Genomic DNA, 14,098 nt, shown 5'->3' with positions numbered 1-14,098 from the left:
CCAACAGTAAAATGCACAATGAACCACAACTGCGCAGACATTAAAAAAAAAAAAAATCATAAAAGGTCAACTATGGGTCCTAGAGAAGTTATCAACTTTTAAAAACATAGTTACTGTAACACACAGCATACTTTGACTTAAAAGAGTCATGTACTGATTTTTATAGCCAATGACAAAAAACCAAACCAAAACAAAAAAACGGAACTGCAGAATCCCCTGCTCTTGATCATGATATGAAATGGAAGAGTAACTGAAACATTAAAATAGATCCTGAGCCCCTCAGCTGCTAATATTGCTGAAAAAGTGCTCCCAAAAATTAAAAAATAAAATTACGCTTCTGTTATCTATTCATGCAAACTTTTCTGCTTCCTGTTCATCAGGGCCAGTTCTTTGAAAGGCACGGTTGACAGTTTCTGCACAAGTTGTGGACTTTTGCATACTGAGCTTAGGTACAGATGATGATTTGTCAATCACATACTTAGGTAAGGGTTCCCCGCTGGCCTTGTTCATAGCTTTTCAGTGGCATGAAGGCCAACAGATTACCATGTGGTTCCCCACAAAAGTTTTTATTCTCTTGTTGAGCATCCTGTCTCCATTATAGTTTATTTGTGTAACGGGCTACCACGTAGTACGGAAGACTGGATGCTTCAGTAGCTCTCTTGATGGAGGTCTGTCCTGAGGTTGAAGTTCTAAACAACGAAGAGCCACGTCTCGTAAACCAGGAGACAGATGTGAAGGGATTGAGGGAGCAGTAGTCGCACTAGCAATCTGTAGAAGAAATAACAGAGCTTTACAGCTTTCCACAGTTGAAAAGTCTGACATTAGAAGTACACATGAATCTACTTTACAACCTGTAATGTACATATACAGGGAGCTTCAAAAAGTTCAGGGCAAAATTCCACTATTTTTTCATTCCATTCTTCCATGAACTTTTTGGAGTCCCTGCCCCCCGCAATACATCCTGATCTCCATAGAGGACTTAAAGCAGAAACAGACTCATTTTCTGTTATCAGGGAGTCGATGGAAAAAGGCTCTCACTCGATAGGAGGTTTCCTCTAGGAATTCTTTAAATTTTAGAATTTGATTAAATGCATACTGCTTGGATGGAGCTACCCTTTTCCTTATTGTCACAAACGAACCAGACATCAGAATTACCAGGCAGAGTGTATTCACTCAGATGAACTGTTATCTGCAAATTCATTCTCTAGGTTTGTAGGCTTTGCTTCACAGCTTGTTTTCTATGTTGTTCTTTTGTCATCTCAGAATGCTGTTCATAGGACTAAACCTGGCTAACCAACTTAACACACCAGCAACACAACTGCACTGCTTATTTTCCTTCAATGTTGGGTACATACTAAATCTTACTATCAAACACACTAGGAAGAACTGACTTTTTAGAAACAAGTTAATAAATCTAAATAACCTAATCCCACCTACACACTTTCCTAATCACAAGAAAGCTCTGTTATCTCTACCCCAGTAATTTCCTGAATCCCTTGTGTTAAAAAAAAAAAAAAAAAATTAAAGGACTGTATTGTTTGCTTTTTTGCTAAGTGCTGTCGAATCGGTTCCAACTCATAGCAACCCTGTATGGTATCTCTGCGGAGCAGCTGGTGAGCTTGAACTGTTGACCTGGGGGTTTGCAGTCCAGTGCAGATCCTACAGCACCACACCAGCAGCTGTTGTTAAGTGCTGTCAAGTCAGTTCCTACTTGACCTTGTAGTGTATCCTACAGCACCACACTACCACTCCAAAGGAATATAAAGAGAAAGATGAAAAAGCCCATGATCCTACACACCAAGGTATACTCAGCTGATACTTACACATCTTACATGTCCACAAAAAGGGAAAAATACAAGGCAAAAATTAAACCTCTTCTTTCTTCCCCCCCAAATAATCCCTGATAACAATTTCTTGTGTTTCCTTCTGGAAACAGGATAGGGGGCTGGTGGTGGTTCCAGCATATACAGGTAGCCCCTTACTTATGTCGGGGTTACATTCCAATGACTACTTTGTGGTAAGACAGTTCTGTTCTAAGTTGAAACCTCATTTAAAAAAATGTTTTCATGATTATTGTCTTTAACTACCAGTTATCTTCATAAATCTGATCTTTATTTGTTGTTTGGGGTTGGAAATATTACATCTGAGAATGACAAAATCAGCAAATTATATGCTGCAAAACTCTATGTAGTAATTATTTCTAAAGGTAAGATACAAAAAACCCACCTCCCCTAAAAAAAAAAAAAAAGAAGGTCATACATGCAGTTTGTTAAAAATTAATACATTATAAGTTGCGGACAGCCTGCATTCACAACTTAGATTTTCTTTATAAAATGTTTACTAAAACCGGATAACCATAAACACCTTGTTTTTTCAACTTATTAATGTATCTTAGAGTACTTTCTAAATCAACACTAATAGATGTACACTACTCCTAATTTCTGTATAGTGTGGATATTTTAATCACTTTCTTATTATTCGACACTTTAGTCCCCAGTTTTGGTAATACAAGCAAGAATGTAATGAATAACTCAACCCTGAACTTGGCAATGTTCTATAGGTAAATCTAGAAATTTCTAAGAATGAGCATGGCTGGGTCAAAAATAAGCACATATAAGTTTTGGTGGAAAGTGCCAAATAAGCCTCTTCAAAAAGTGCTACAGCAATTTACACCATTACAAATAGGGAGGGTTTGAAAAAGCTCTTTTTCTATCTACTAAACTCTGAAGATCACATCAAACTTTCAAACTGATCCTATCCACAAGTTATTCATTGAGCAACTTCTGCACAAGACTGTAGAAGGAACATAAATGAATCAGATATGAAAGGCCCTCAAGGAAGCTCAGGAGGTATAGCAGGAACATACACTATCAGAGCAGCAGACGGGAAGGGGCAGAGGCAGGTGCGTCCTGAGGGCTGTGGGGGCTGGGGAGGCAGCAGCAGGAGGAGGAACACTGGATGTGGGCTGAATGAGCATCAGAATTGGAACCTCATGGGGCCAGGGAAGCATGGCAGAGTGGAGGAGGAGAGCGGTTATACAAAACTGCATTGATTGGAGAAGTGACTGAGGAAGGTGTACAAGGTGGGAAGAAACAGAGGGGGATGAGAGGTGGGGTCTCAGCAGGTAAGAGGGCCTGGGGCCTAGTTCAGAGGACTAATACTAGTGGCTAGACACTGAGCTCTGGTAGCATAGTGGTTACGAATCGGGCTACAAACCGCAAGGTCAGCAGTTCAAAACTACCAGCTGTTCCGCGGGAGAAAGATGAGGCGTTCTGCTCCCGTTAAGATTTACAGCCTCGGAAACCCTGTACAGGGTCGCTATGAGTCAGAACCGACTCCACGGCACACAGACAATGAGAAGGGACTATGTGTGCTCAGTGTTAAACTCAAGCCCAGGGTTGGTTTTGTTTATTCCTCATAATAATCCCATGAAGTAGGTGCTATTATTTTACAAATGAGAAAGCAGACAGTAGAGACTTTAATTTTGCCATAATCACAGGACCATAAAGGGTGGAGCCAGGATTTTAAAGCAAGCCTGTAAAAACTCCAAAACCCAAGTATTAATTACATGTGTGACTCAAAAGCTAAACATCTCAACCTTACATAAATTCTAACGTAGCACTGGAAAGAAGAAACTTGAGAGCTGTCTAAAAAGAACAGACAGTATTTGGCAGCTGATGTGGGTGTGAATTTTTGAAATATAGGAAATAGTAAATCAAATTAAAAATTTTTTTTTGGTATTATGTACAACATATGAAGAACTTCAGATTTTTAGAGCTTCTATTTATCAAATATACAGTTGAAGTTTTAAAAAGACAAAGTCAAATGAAGAAATCTGAAGCTTAAATTAAAAAGACATACACAAAAGTGGCATTTCTACTACACATACAAATTCCTGGAGACGTCTACAGATGTGTTTTTTCAAGAAAGATAGACTTTCACATTAGATGGATACTTTGTCTTATACTTACCTTAAATATCAAAGCAAGATGATTAGAGTGTTTTTCTGCATTCCAAGGTGGTTTAGCACAAGCCATTTCTATAATAGCACAACCAACACTCCACACATCACAGCTCCTACCATACTGCTGACCTCTTAGTACCTAAAATAAAACAGTGTTAATTTGGAAAGCTGTCCCGGTAAAACCAAAACAAAATAGAAAGCCATTTTGTAGTATGGATCTAGTATTTTAATTCAGAGCAAAATGAGGGTAACAAACAATAATGATACTGCCTCAGCAATGATAAGGACGACCTAATGTGGCTCTGTTTCATTAATAAGCCTATTTTCTACATGGCACAAAGATATTCTGAAGAATTTTGAGATTCTGAAGGGTCAGTCACATTGCTGAATTTCAAAGCAGCTCCACTGTTCTTGTTAAACTCGGAGGCAAGATGACAACAGTGATCACTAGTACGAACATGAAAATCTATGAACACAAAAGAGGCCGAGTTCTGAATAGCCATGTTCAGTGAAACTTCAACCCCTACTGAAGACAACAGCTTCTATGTGGCCATCCCTCTTTGGAACAGAGATAACCTTTTAATTTTTTATGTGCACTTTGCATTTACTATAATTATTCTAGATTAGCTAACAATTATTCATTTGAAATAGCACTTAAGTAAATTTATTAAAAATCTTTACCTTTTTGAATTTTGTCAAAACAAAGAAGGAAAGCTATTCCTGAAAAATTATTTTTGGCGGTCATAGACTTCTAATTGATATGCACATAATAAATACCAATGCAAAGATAATTTGGTATAATGCTGTCATGCAGAACTCTAAAATATTTTCTCCTACCAAATTCAAAGCTACTGCTTACCTCAGGTGCCATAAATGCAATGGTTCCCAGTAACTGTCCCTGAAACTCTCCGGCACCAGTTCCTTTTGATGCCAACCTGGCTGCAGCACCGAAATCTGCGATCCTCAGCCTCTGCCCTGTGCTGTCAATTAGTAAATTAGCACCTGCCAACAAAACAGCAAATGAGGTTGTATGTTAATATCAAAAGTGGTGGTGGCTGTGTGCCGTGGAGTCAGTTCTGACTCATAGTGACCCTACACAGGTTTTCCGAGGCTGTAAATCTTTATGGGAGCAGAACGCCTCATCATTTTTTTCCTGCGGGGCAGCTGGTAGTTTTGAACTGCTGACCTTGCGGTTTGTAGCCCGATTCATAACCACTATACTACCAGAGCATCTAATATCAAAAGTAGGCACAGCTTAAAGCTTAGTGAAATACTACTAATGAAATGAGATTACAAAAGAAAGAAATACACTATAGTTCAGAGGTTCAGAGAAAGTCTCCTTTTTACTTCACTTCTTTACTGCTAATGGAACACAGGCTCTACAGTATAAATCAAACATAGAGCCTCAGAGGGAAAATCTGAAAAACAAAGTACTAAAACATAAGGAGACAAAAGCAGAGATCAGTGAAACTTCAGAAGTTAAGTGCTGGAACCTTCAATATAATGATTCCCAACAAAATCTTTCATTAAAGCCCAAATCTGGGAATAGTTTATATTTTTAGCCAAAGTTATGTTGAAACATACTGACCTAGACCAATTCAAACTGTATGCTATAATTTCATAATTAACGCCTGATTAATAAATTTAATTGAATACATTATGCTAAACCCTAGCTAGAAAGATCCATGACAGCTCTTAGTAAAAACAAATGTAAATTGCAAAAGATTATAAACTATTTTCTTAAAGCATTTTTCTGTGATGATCTTTGTGGGAGGCAATCACCATGAGAACAAGTCACGGAATCAGGAACCCTGGACTCTCTATTTGACTTGGTGAAGGCCCGGTCTTGCTGGTATATTCAGTAGCCTTTTCTTCTATTTCTTGACTTAGGAGGAATAATTCCACATTTTATTTCAAGTTAGACACCACCAACACAAGTCCAAATTTTAAAACAACATTTGCTTTCTTCTTATATAATAACTAAAAGAATTCCTACCTTTGACATCTCTATGAATGATCTGGTTTTCATGAAGATACGAAAGGCCACGAAGTAATTGTTCGGTATAGTTAATAACTACTGATTCCTTGAAGGCTCCATATTTACTCAGCAAATGAGCCACAGATCCACCTATAAGACAAACATAAAAAAGTAGTAGCTATTATAAACTTAAGCCAGAAATAATATTGTTTATAACACTTTGGTTATTTAAGCTTACAATACGTAAAAGATCACATGAACAATTTTTTTTTTTTTAAGTTTTCATTGTGAATTGAGTGAAAGTTTACAGGGCAGACCATCAGTTTTACACTCAACAAATCATATACTTTGTCTCATTACCATGATTATAATTCCCTCCATGCGCTATCAGTTAACAGTATTTCTCTCTATTCATTTTAGAAAAGAGAGAAATACATCTTTTTTTTTTTTTTTTTTTCAACACTCAGGCACATATAATCATTTAAACCACCAAAGGGCACATTCTGCAAGCCTGCCTCCTGGCTGCCAGCGCGCAGTCCCTCTTTTTCCACGAATCTACAGTCCTCAGCCTCTCCCTCTCTCCATGTCCTCATCTCTGCCTCCATCTCTGGAGTTGCTGCTTCTCTGGATAGGGTCCCACATTCCGTTTGTGTTCTTCTCCCTTTATGGTCCTAGGGTCCTCTGTTTCAGGATTGAGATTAACTACTCTCCTTTTTGTTACAAAATTTCTACCTTTACAACTGTGATAGTCGCAAATTAGTCATGATAACAATTACTCACTGTTGAATCATATCCCCATTTCTTTTAACCAGATCCATCTAGACAAGATGAAAACTATTCAGTGGGGACTCTTATCTTCCTCCACAAACTCTTAAACTAAACTCTCTCTTGAAACCTTGTAAGCCAGTAACTTTGTGTCTTTATTGGCCCCTCATTTTAGGTAGCCAATATCTAAGCTGCTCGTCCCTATCTACCTTATATAGAGAGGGGATAGCACTGATACTTGATGTGAAGACTCCTTCCCTCTCTGTTGGTATTTTGAGCTACTATTCTATGAGTATAGGGCAACTTCATCAAATTGTAGCAATTTACCCTCGTTTTCCTTTATCAAAAAAAAAAAAAAATCTTCCTCTAGTCTAGTTCTGACTATCAAGCCATCGGGTCTATGTCAAATGGGTACTATCTGCAAGTCTGGGTGTTCTTGTATGTATCCCCCTCACTTCATATCAGTTGGATGCTTCACTCTCAGTTTAAACCCTCTGTGGCTATGTCCTTGTCCATGGGCTCAGATGTCCCCAGGTCTCACCACACCCTGAACCAACCAACCCTTCCTCTTCTCTCTCTTATCTCCAGGTCAATGGGAGTCTATGGGACACGGTTGAACTCAGCCCATTTCTTCATTGCTGCCTTTCCCCCTCTTCCACTAACCAGTAGAACAATGTGGTTGTCAGCAAGCTTACATGTCTGCTCATGTGTTCCCTTTGAGTTTCAGTCTTAGAGGGGGGTTTGTCCTGAAGAAACTTGATTGCTAGCCTCGATGACTTTCCGGCAAACAGCTGGTTTATTCTTGTAGCAGTCAACCATACTGCCATTTTTGTTTTGGATTTTTCCTGCTGATCTTTCTTTGACACATTCACATTTGAAAAGTGAAGTTTATATACTACCTCAACAGTAACACTAATTTAAAAATTGACACATTCCTAGCACATCTCAAAAATCTGTCAGTTCGGAAACGTTTTCACAGAATCCTCATGGAATTAGTTTTCTAGATGGCCAAGATTTCAGAAGGCTTTAAAAATGAACACATTTAGGACTATGGCTAGGTCTAGGTTAGGCCTCAGACATCATTTAGGATATGGTTAAGACTAGAGTGAGTGTTGGGAGTTGGGCTAGGGATAGGAGTAAGGCTTGCTCTAGTTTTAGGGTTACAGTTAGGTTTATTTATGTTTTTTTTTTCTTGAAATCTACTTGACTTCTTCATTTGGAAGATGTCAATAAGGTATGACTTCTTCATACCTTATTTCCTCTTTTTATTTATTTTTTTGTTGTCGTGGTTGAAACTAGTATCTCTGGTTCCTTATTTTCATCTTGTAGTTTTCTTTTACTTTGAATATTTCTGTATCTGGGTTGGGTTCTGGATGATGTCATGTATGTTAGTCTCAGGCCATTGTCTGCTGTTATTGGGTCTCTGTTCAATGAACTTTCTTTAGTATTTTTTATCTAAAGTTATTCTGGTATTTACAAATTCTTTTAATTTCTGTTTATCTGAATATGTCATATTTCACTATCATGTTTGATGGACAATTTTTCTGGTTATATGATTCTTGGTTAGCAATTTGTTTCTTTTAGTGTTTTGTATGTATCATCTCAGTGTCTTCTTGCATGCATGGTGAAATCAGAATTTAATCTAGTAGTTCTCCTTTGTAGGTAACATTTTGCTTTTTCTGAGCTGCTCTCAAGATTCTTTCCTTATCTTTGATTTTGAAAAGCTTGATTACAATAACTCTTGGCGATTTTCCATTTGGGGATCTATCCAAAAAAGAAAGTTTGTCCAATTTCTTGACTATCTTCTTCTTTTATGATGTTAGGGAAGTTTTCTTCCAACATTTCTTAGACAATTCTTTTTTTTTTTTTTTCCTGGAAAGTAACGTTTAATTTAAGAAATCATATGCACAAAACAACTTCTAATTAATTTTAGGCTCTCCAACTAGGTTTCTTTCCCAAAGACAAGTCAGTCGTGGTGTACTCGTGGTGGAGAGAAAGCCACTTCCTCTGTATCAGGTGAACAGCAGCAACTCAAGCTTGAATGAAGTTGTATGTACGATGAAACCCTCAATGGGACAAGTCAGAAAGGAGTTTCGGCCAGAACTGTCTATGACCTGAGTGACTAAACTGCAAAGTTGGCTTTCCAGGTGGTTCAGAAGGCCAGCTTCTTCATCAGCAGGTAAATTCTGGAATCCACCTCAAATCTATGCAGGTTATTGGCATCACCCTGAAACCTCATGAGCAGAGCCCTATAGGATACATACGCAGAGAGGCGTGTTGCTGCTTTAGTTGAAGTTTCATCTCCCTCAATCCCACACACTTTCCCGTACATTACATACTCAAATTGATCAACCCTGGAAGGCCGGTCATCTGTGGGTTGTATTCACCATCATCCAGTGTACCACCTTCATGTAAGGTACTGGCTATAAGCAACCGGAACTTGTCACAGGGTAAATCTGAATGTTTTACATCTAAGATGAGGTCCACCTTGAACGATTCACTATCACAATGCACTTCAGACATGCAGTCAAACTTCTTGCCCTCTGGGTCAATGTCTTTCACATCGAAAATATCCTCAAACAGGATGTGTACCATTGTGAAGGGGCCACAAAAGCTAAAGAGGTGCTGAGGGAGCGACCAAGACTGGCGCTACGTGCACCTCCCCCGACGTTGGGAAGTGGCGAGACCAGGTTAGAGGGTTAACAGCAAGAGCTCTCTCTCTCTCTTTTTTTTTTTTGCATGTGTGTATGTCTCTCTTCATGTTCTGGAATGCCAATCACATGTAAGTTAATCATCACAATAGTGTTCTATATAAATCTTAGATTTTCTTCAGACTTTTAAAATTCTTTTTGATTGCTCCTCTAGCAGATGACTATTGAGTGATTTAGACTTGTCTTCAAGTAATTTGGCCTTCCATTGATTCAGTTCTAATTCTTTGCTCTTTAAACGTATTTTCTATTTTTGAAGTATTAGTATTAATACTGGCTTTCTAATTGCTGCCTTGTATGGGTTCCATTTTTCATTTATTTGACAGATTGTTTCCTGAATTCTTCTAAAGTTTTTTCCATGTTTTCCTTGATTTCACCTGCAATTTCTTCGATCATTCTCTCAATCCAGTGAAGGTACCTAATCAGCACTCTTTTAAATTCCTTGTCAAGTAGTTCTGATACCATTTCTGGTATAATATTTTGGTCAATTGTTTGTGGCACTCTTTGCTCTTTATGTACACTGGAATTGTTTTATCCGAGACAGTGTGGTATTGTCTTTATATTTGTAGATGATTGTGTGTTTCTTTGTCCTCAGGCACTCATCACCTGTCTCCTGATGGAAGTGATACAGACTGGAAAGTGTGGATGAAGTTCTTTGTTTGTGGAGTGCAGTTCAGGGCAGGCTCACACATCTCCAGAAGAAGGGATGTATGCCTTGCACCCAACCCCAGGTTAGCAGAGGCGAGCCACTGGCTGCTGGGTCAGCCCAGGCGGGGACTGGCCACTCCCCCAGCTACCAGGAGGGCACAGGAACAAAGGAGAATTGCACCCCCTGGCACCAACCTCCAGCCTCGTCCTGTGCCTACAGGCTGCTGTATTAACAGCCACTGGCAAAAGCTCAAGATGGCCACGCAATTCCATGCCAACTTAGGTCTGCCAGTTTTTCTTCTCTCACTGCTCCTGTTCTTGTCCCTCTTCCTCTTCCAGCTGGCACTCAGGCCACCTCTCTGTCCTCTCCTCTGAGGCTCAGGGTTCTACGAGCCCCGGCTGTATCTGTTTCACTTTATTATAGAGGATCTGCTCAGTGTGCCTGTCTACTCTGCCATCTTATCCCAAAAGCACCTGGAACTTTTTTTGAAATGTACAATTCATCTTTCTGTCTTCTTCATCAAAATACCCAACACACTTAATGACTTGAGTAAGCAGTGTCAACATGTGTTATTTAGCAAAAGGTGAAGTGCATGGGAGGAGCAGCTGGAAGATGTTGCATCAGGCTCTGCATCCTGCCAGCTACTAGCTCTGACCTGGAACAAATGCTGCATTCAATCAGTCTCAGATATAACCAGTGGTGGTAATACTTAGCCTGTCCACCCTGTACATGCTTATGAGAATCAATATCAGATAATGCAAGCAACAATTGGTTTGCAAACAGAAATTCACTCTTCAAATACAAAAAAAAAAAAAAAAAAGAAAATGACGTTAAATCAAGCACTCATCACGTATCAAGTCATTAATATTACTATCTACCATTTTATGGTACAAAGCAGTTCAAACTTGATTTGTTCAAGTAGATAATAAGGCTCAGCTTTAAACTTCAGTGATAGTTGATTTGTAATGTTGTTGTTGTTCTTAAGTGTTGTTGAGTCGATTCCGACCCATAGCAACTCTGTATAGGGTTTCCAAGGAGCAGATGCTGAGTTTAAACTGTCAACCTTGCAGTTCAAATGGCTTTGCAGTCTGGAGCATTAACTCACAGTGCCACACCAGGACTATTTGCAGTAAGTTTTTCTAATATATATCAACATTTTTAATATTACCACATTAAAAAAAATCGAATAAATCTGTCTAATGATAACCACCAGGAAAATGTGAGTCTTATAATACATAAAACCCTGTTGCCACCAACCTAGTCCCTGGGGGATAGGGCTAAGAGTGAAGTGGCAAACTGGTCTGAAGTACGGGGAGGTCTGTGTAAACTCCCAAACTTAAAGCTAGCACTCATTTGACCTAGCCTAGATGGCTAGTTGACCAGAACATGAACCAAGGAAGATACAGAAGTTTGATACTGAGAACAAGGGCAAACTGTTGCAGTTTGATGAACTAGACTTTTGCGTTATGAATGCAGTGACTCAAAATTCCAACTGGAATGGAACGATTCATCATATTAAGGAACAACCTTGTTTGTATCCTCCATGTACTGGGTTAATGTTGTTGTTGTTGTTATGTGCCGTGGAGTCGGTTCCGACTCACAGCGACCCTACACAGGGTTTCCGAGGCTGTAAATCTTTACGGAAGCAGACCGCCTCATCTTTCTCCCGCGGAACCGCTGGTAGTTTTGAACTGCTGACCTTGTGGCTCGCAGCCCGATTTGTAACCACTACGCTACCAGAGCTCCTTGTACTGGGTTAATAGGGCTGAGAAATTTAGACAATGGCTTACAAGTGGTTGGCTTACAAGTTTCATAAGTATGCTTAGTTTCAGAATGAGGGGGGAAAAAGAAAAAGATATAATAGAGAGCAGAATGGATAAGAAAACAAGATCCTTCAATACGCTGTCTACAATACACATATCAAAAAGATGGAGACAGCCTAAATACCAATCAAAAGAAGAACGGCTAAACAAACATTGGCACATACACACAATGGAATACTACAAAACGTTGAAGAATAATGATGAATCTGTGAAACACCTCACAACATGGTTGAACTCAGAGGACATTATGCTGAGTGAAATGGTTGTTAGTTGCCATCGAATCAGTACTGATCCATAGGGACTCTATGCACAACAGAAGGAAACATCCTGGGCAACCTCACAATCATTGCGGGTCTTCCTCTTTTTCTCTGACACTCCACTTTACCAAACATGGTATCCTTCTGCAGGAACTGCTTACTCCTGACAATGTGTCTAAAGTATGAGAGACAAGTCTGGCCATCCTAGCTGTAATTCTTCCAACACAGACTTGTTTGTTCTTCTGGAAGTCCATGGTACTTTTATTATTCTCCTCCAACACCATAACTCAAATGCTTTCTATGGCTTTCCTCATTTATTGTCCAAGTTTTACACGTATATGAGGTTAATGAAAATACCTTGGCTTGTGTCAGGTGCATCTTAGTTCTCAAACTAACATCTTTGCTCTTGAACACTTCAAAGATGTTTTGTGCAGCAGATTTGCCTAATGCAACACATTATTTAATTTCTTGACTGCTTCTTCCATGAGTGCTGATGGTTGATCTGAGCAAAAGAAAGTCTTTGACAACGTCAATCTTTTTTCCATTTATATGGATGTTTACTGGTCCAGTGGTGGGGCTTTTTCTTTTCTTTACATTGAGGTGCAATCCATACTGAAGGCTGTGCTCTTTGATCTTCCTGCGTAAGTATTTTAAGTCCTCTTGACACATTAAGCAAGCAAGGTTGTATCATCTGTATATAACAAGTTGTTAATGAGTCTTCCTCCAATCCTGATGCCACATTTTTCTTTATATACTCCAGCTTCTCGGATTATGTACTCAGCATAAAGATTGAATAAATATGGTGAAAGAATACAACCTTGGCACACACCTTTGCTAATTTTAAACCATTTAGTGGTGTTCCCTTGTTCTGTTCAAACAACTGTCTCTTGGTCCATGTAGAGATTCCTCATGAGCACAATTAAGTATTCTGGAATATTCAATCTCCACAAAGTTGTCCAGAGCTTGTCATGATCCACACAATTGCAAGCCTTTGCATAGTCAATAAAGCACCGGTAAATATCTTTCTGGTATTCTCTGCTTTCAGCCAAGATCCATCGGACATCAGCAATGATATCCATCGTTCTATGTCCTCTTCTGAATCTGGTTCGAACCTCTGGCAGTTCTCTGTCAATGTACACTTGCAACCGTTTTGGGATTATCTTTAGCAAAATTTTACTTGCATGAGATATTACTGATGTTGTCCAATGATTTCGGCATTCCATTGACTCACGTGTCTTTGGAATGGACATAAATATGGATCTAAGTGAAATTAGTCAATCACAAAAGGAAAAATATTGTATGAGACCAATGTTGCAAAAAGCAAAGAAAAAAAGTTTTCTTGATAAAAGAAACTATAATGGTTACACTGGGGGAGAGGGGAATTTTTTTCACAGGTTAGAGGGTAGACACATATTAACATGGGTGACAGGGCAGGCAATGTACAACAAGAGGGAGGTTAGCAGAGGAAAGATGAAGGTAGTGGGAGACATGGGGGAATACAATAGTTAAAGTGAGTAGAGGTAAATGTCGTTAACTGTTGGTACATGGAAGGGATTGCAACCATGTAATGAGCAAAGTATAAAATTTGTTGACTATAAAGCTGGTTATCTGTTCTGTAAACCTTCACTCAATTCACAATAAAAAGTTGAAAAAAAACCCTGTTACTATTAAGTAGTTTTCTACTCACAGTGACCCTACAGAACAGAATAGAACTGCCTCATAGGGTTTCCAGGGCTGTAATCTTAACAGTAGTAGAGATGGTCACATCTTTTTCCAGTGAAAATGCTGGTGAATTCGAACTGCCAACCATTAGTTAGCAGCTACATGTGTACTCACTGCTCCATCAGAGCCCCTAGGTCTTATTATTGTTGTTAAGTGCCATTAAGTTGTTTCCGAATCATAGTGACCTTGCATAGGGTTTCTGAGGCTATAAATCTTTGCGGAAGTAGAAAGC

At 39.0% G+C, this 14,098-nt stretch overlaps 1 protein-coding gene and 1 pseudogene across 1 annotated transcript in view; both read right to left on the bottom strand.

The window, feature by feature from the left end:
* Positions 1-618: 618 nt before the first annotated feature.
* The window catches only part of MAP3K1 (mitogen-activated protein kinase kinase kinase 1, E3 ubiquitin protein ligase), a 104,912-nt gene continuing 91,432 nt past the window's right edge, over positions 619-14,098 (bottom strand). Inside the window, exons 17-20 of the mRNA XM_006874656.1 lie at positions 5,961-6,092; positions 4,824-4,966; positions 3,972-4,103; positions 619-768 (exon numbers count right to left, since the gene is read on the bottom strand). Coding sequence (XP_006874718.1) covers positions 619-768; positions 3,972-4,103; positions 4,824-4,966; positions 5,961-6,092 — 557 coding nt within the window. The remainder of the gene's footprint in view (positions 769-3,971; positions 4,104-4,823; positions 4,967-5,960; positions 6,093-14,098) is intronic.
* LOC102829679 lies at positions 8,860-9,302 on the bottom strand (annotated as a pseudogene).

This window comes from Chrysochloris asiatica, unplaced genomic scaffold (genome assembly GCF_000296735.1).
Source record: "Chrysochloris asiatica unplaced genomic scaffold, ChrAsi1.0 scaffold00291, whole genome shotgun sequence".
Classification (NCBI taxonomy): Eukaryota; Metazoa; Chordata; class Mammalia; order Afrosoricida; family Chrysochloridae; genus Chrysochloris; species Chrysochloris asiatica.
The sequence above is the reverse complement of the archived record's forward strand: the minus strand, read 5'-3'. Positions and strand labels throughout refer to the sequence as shown.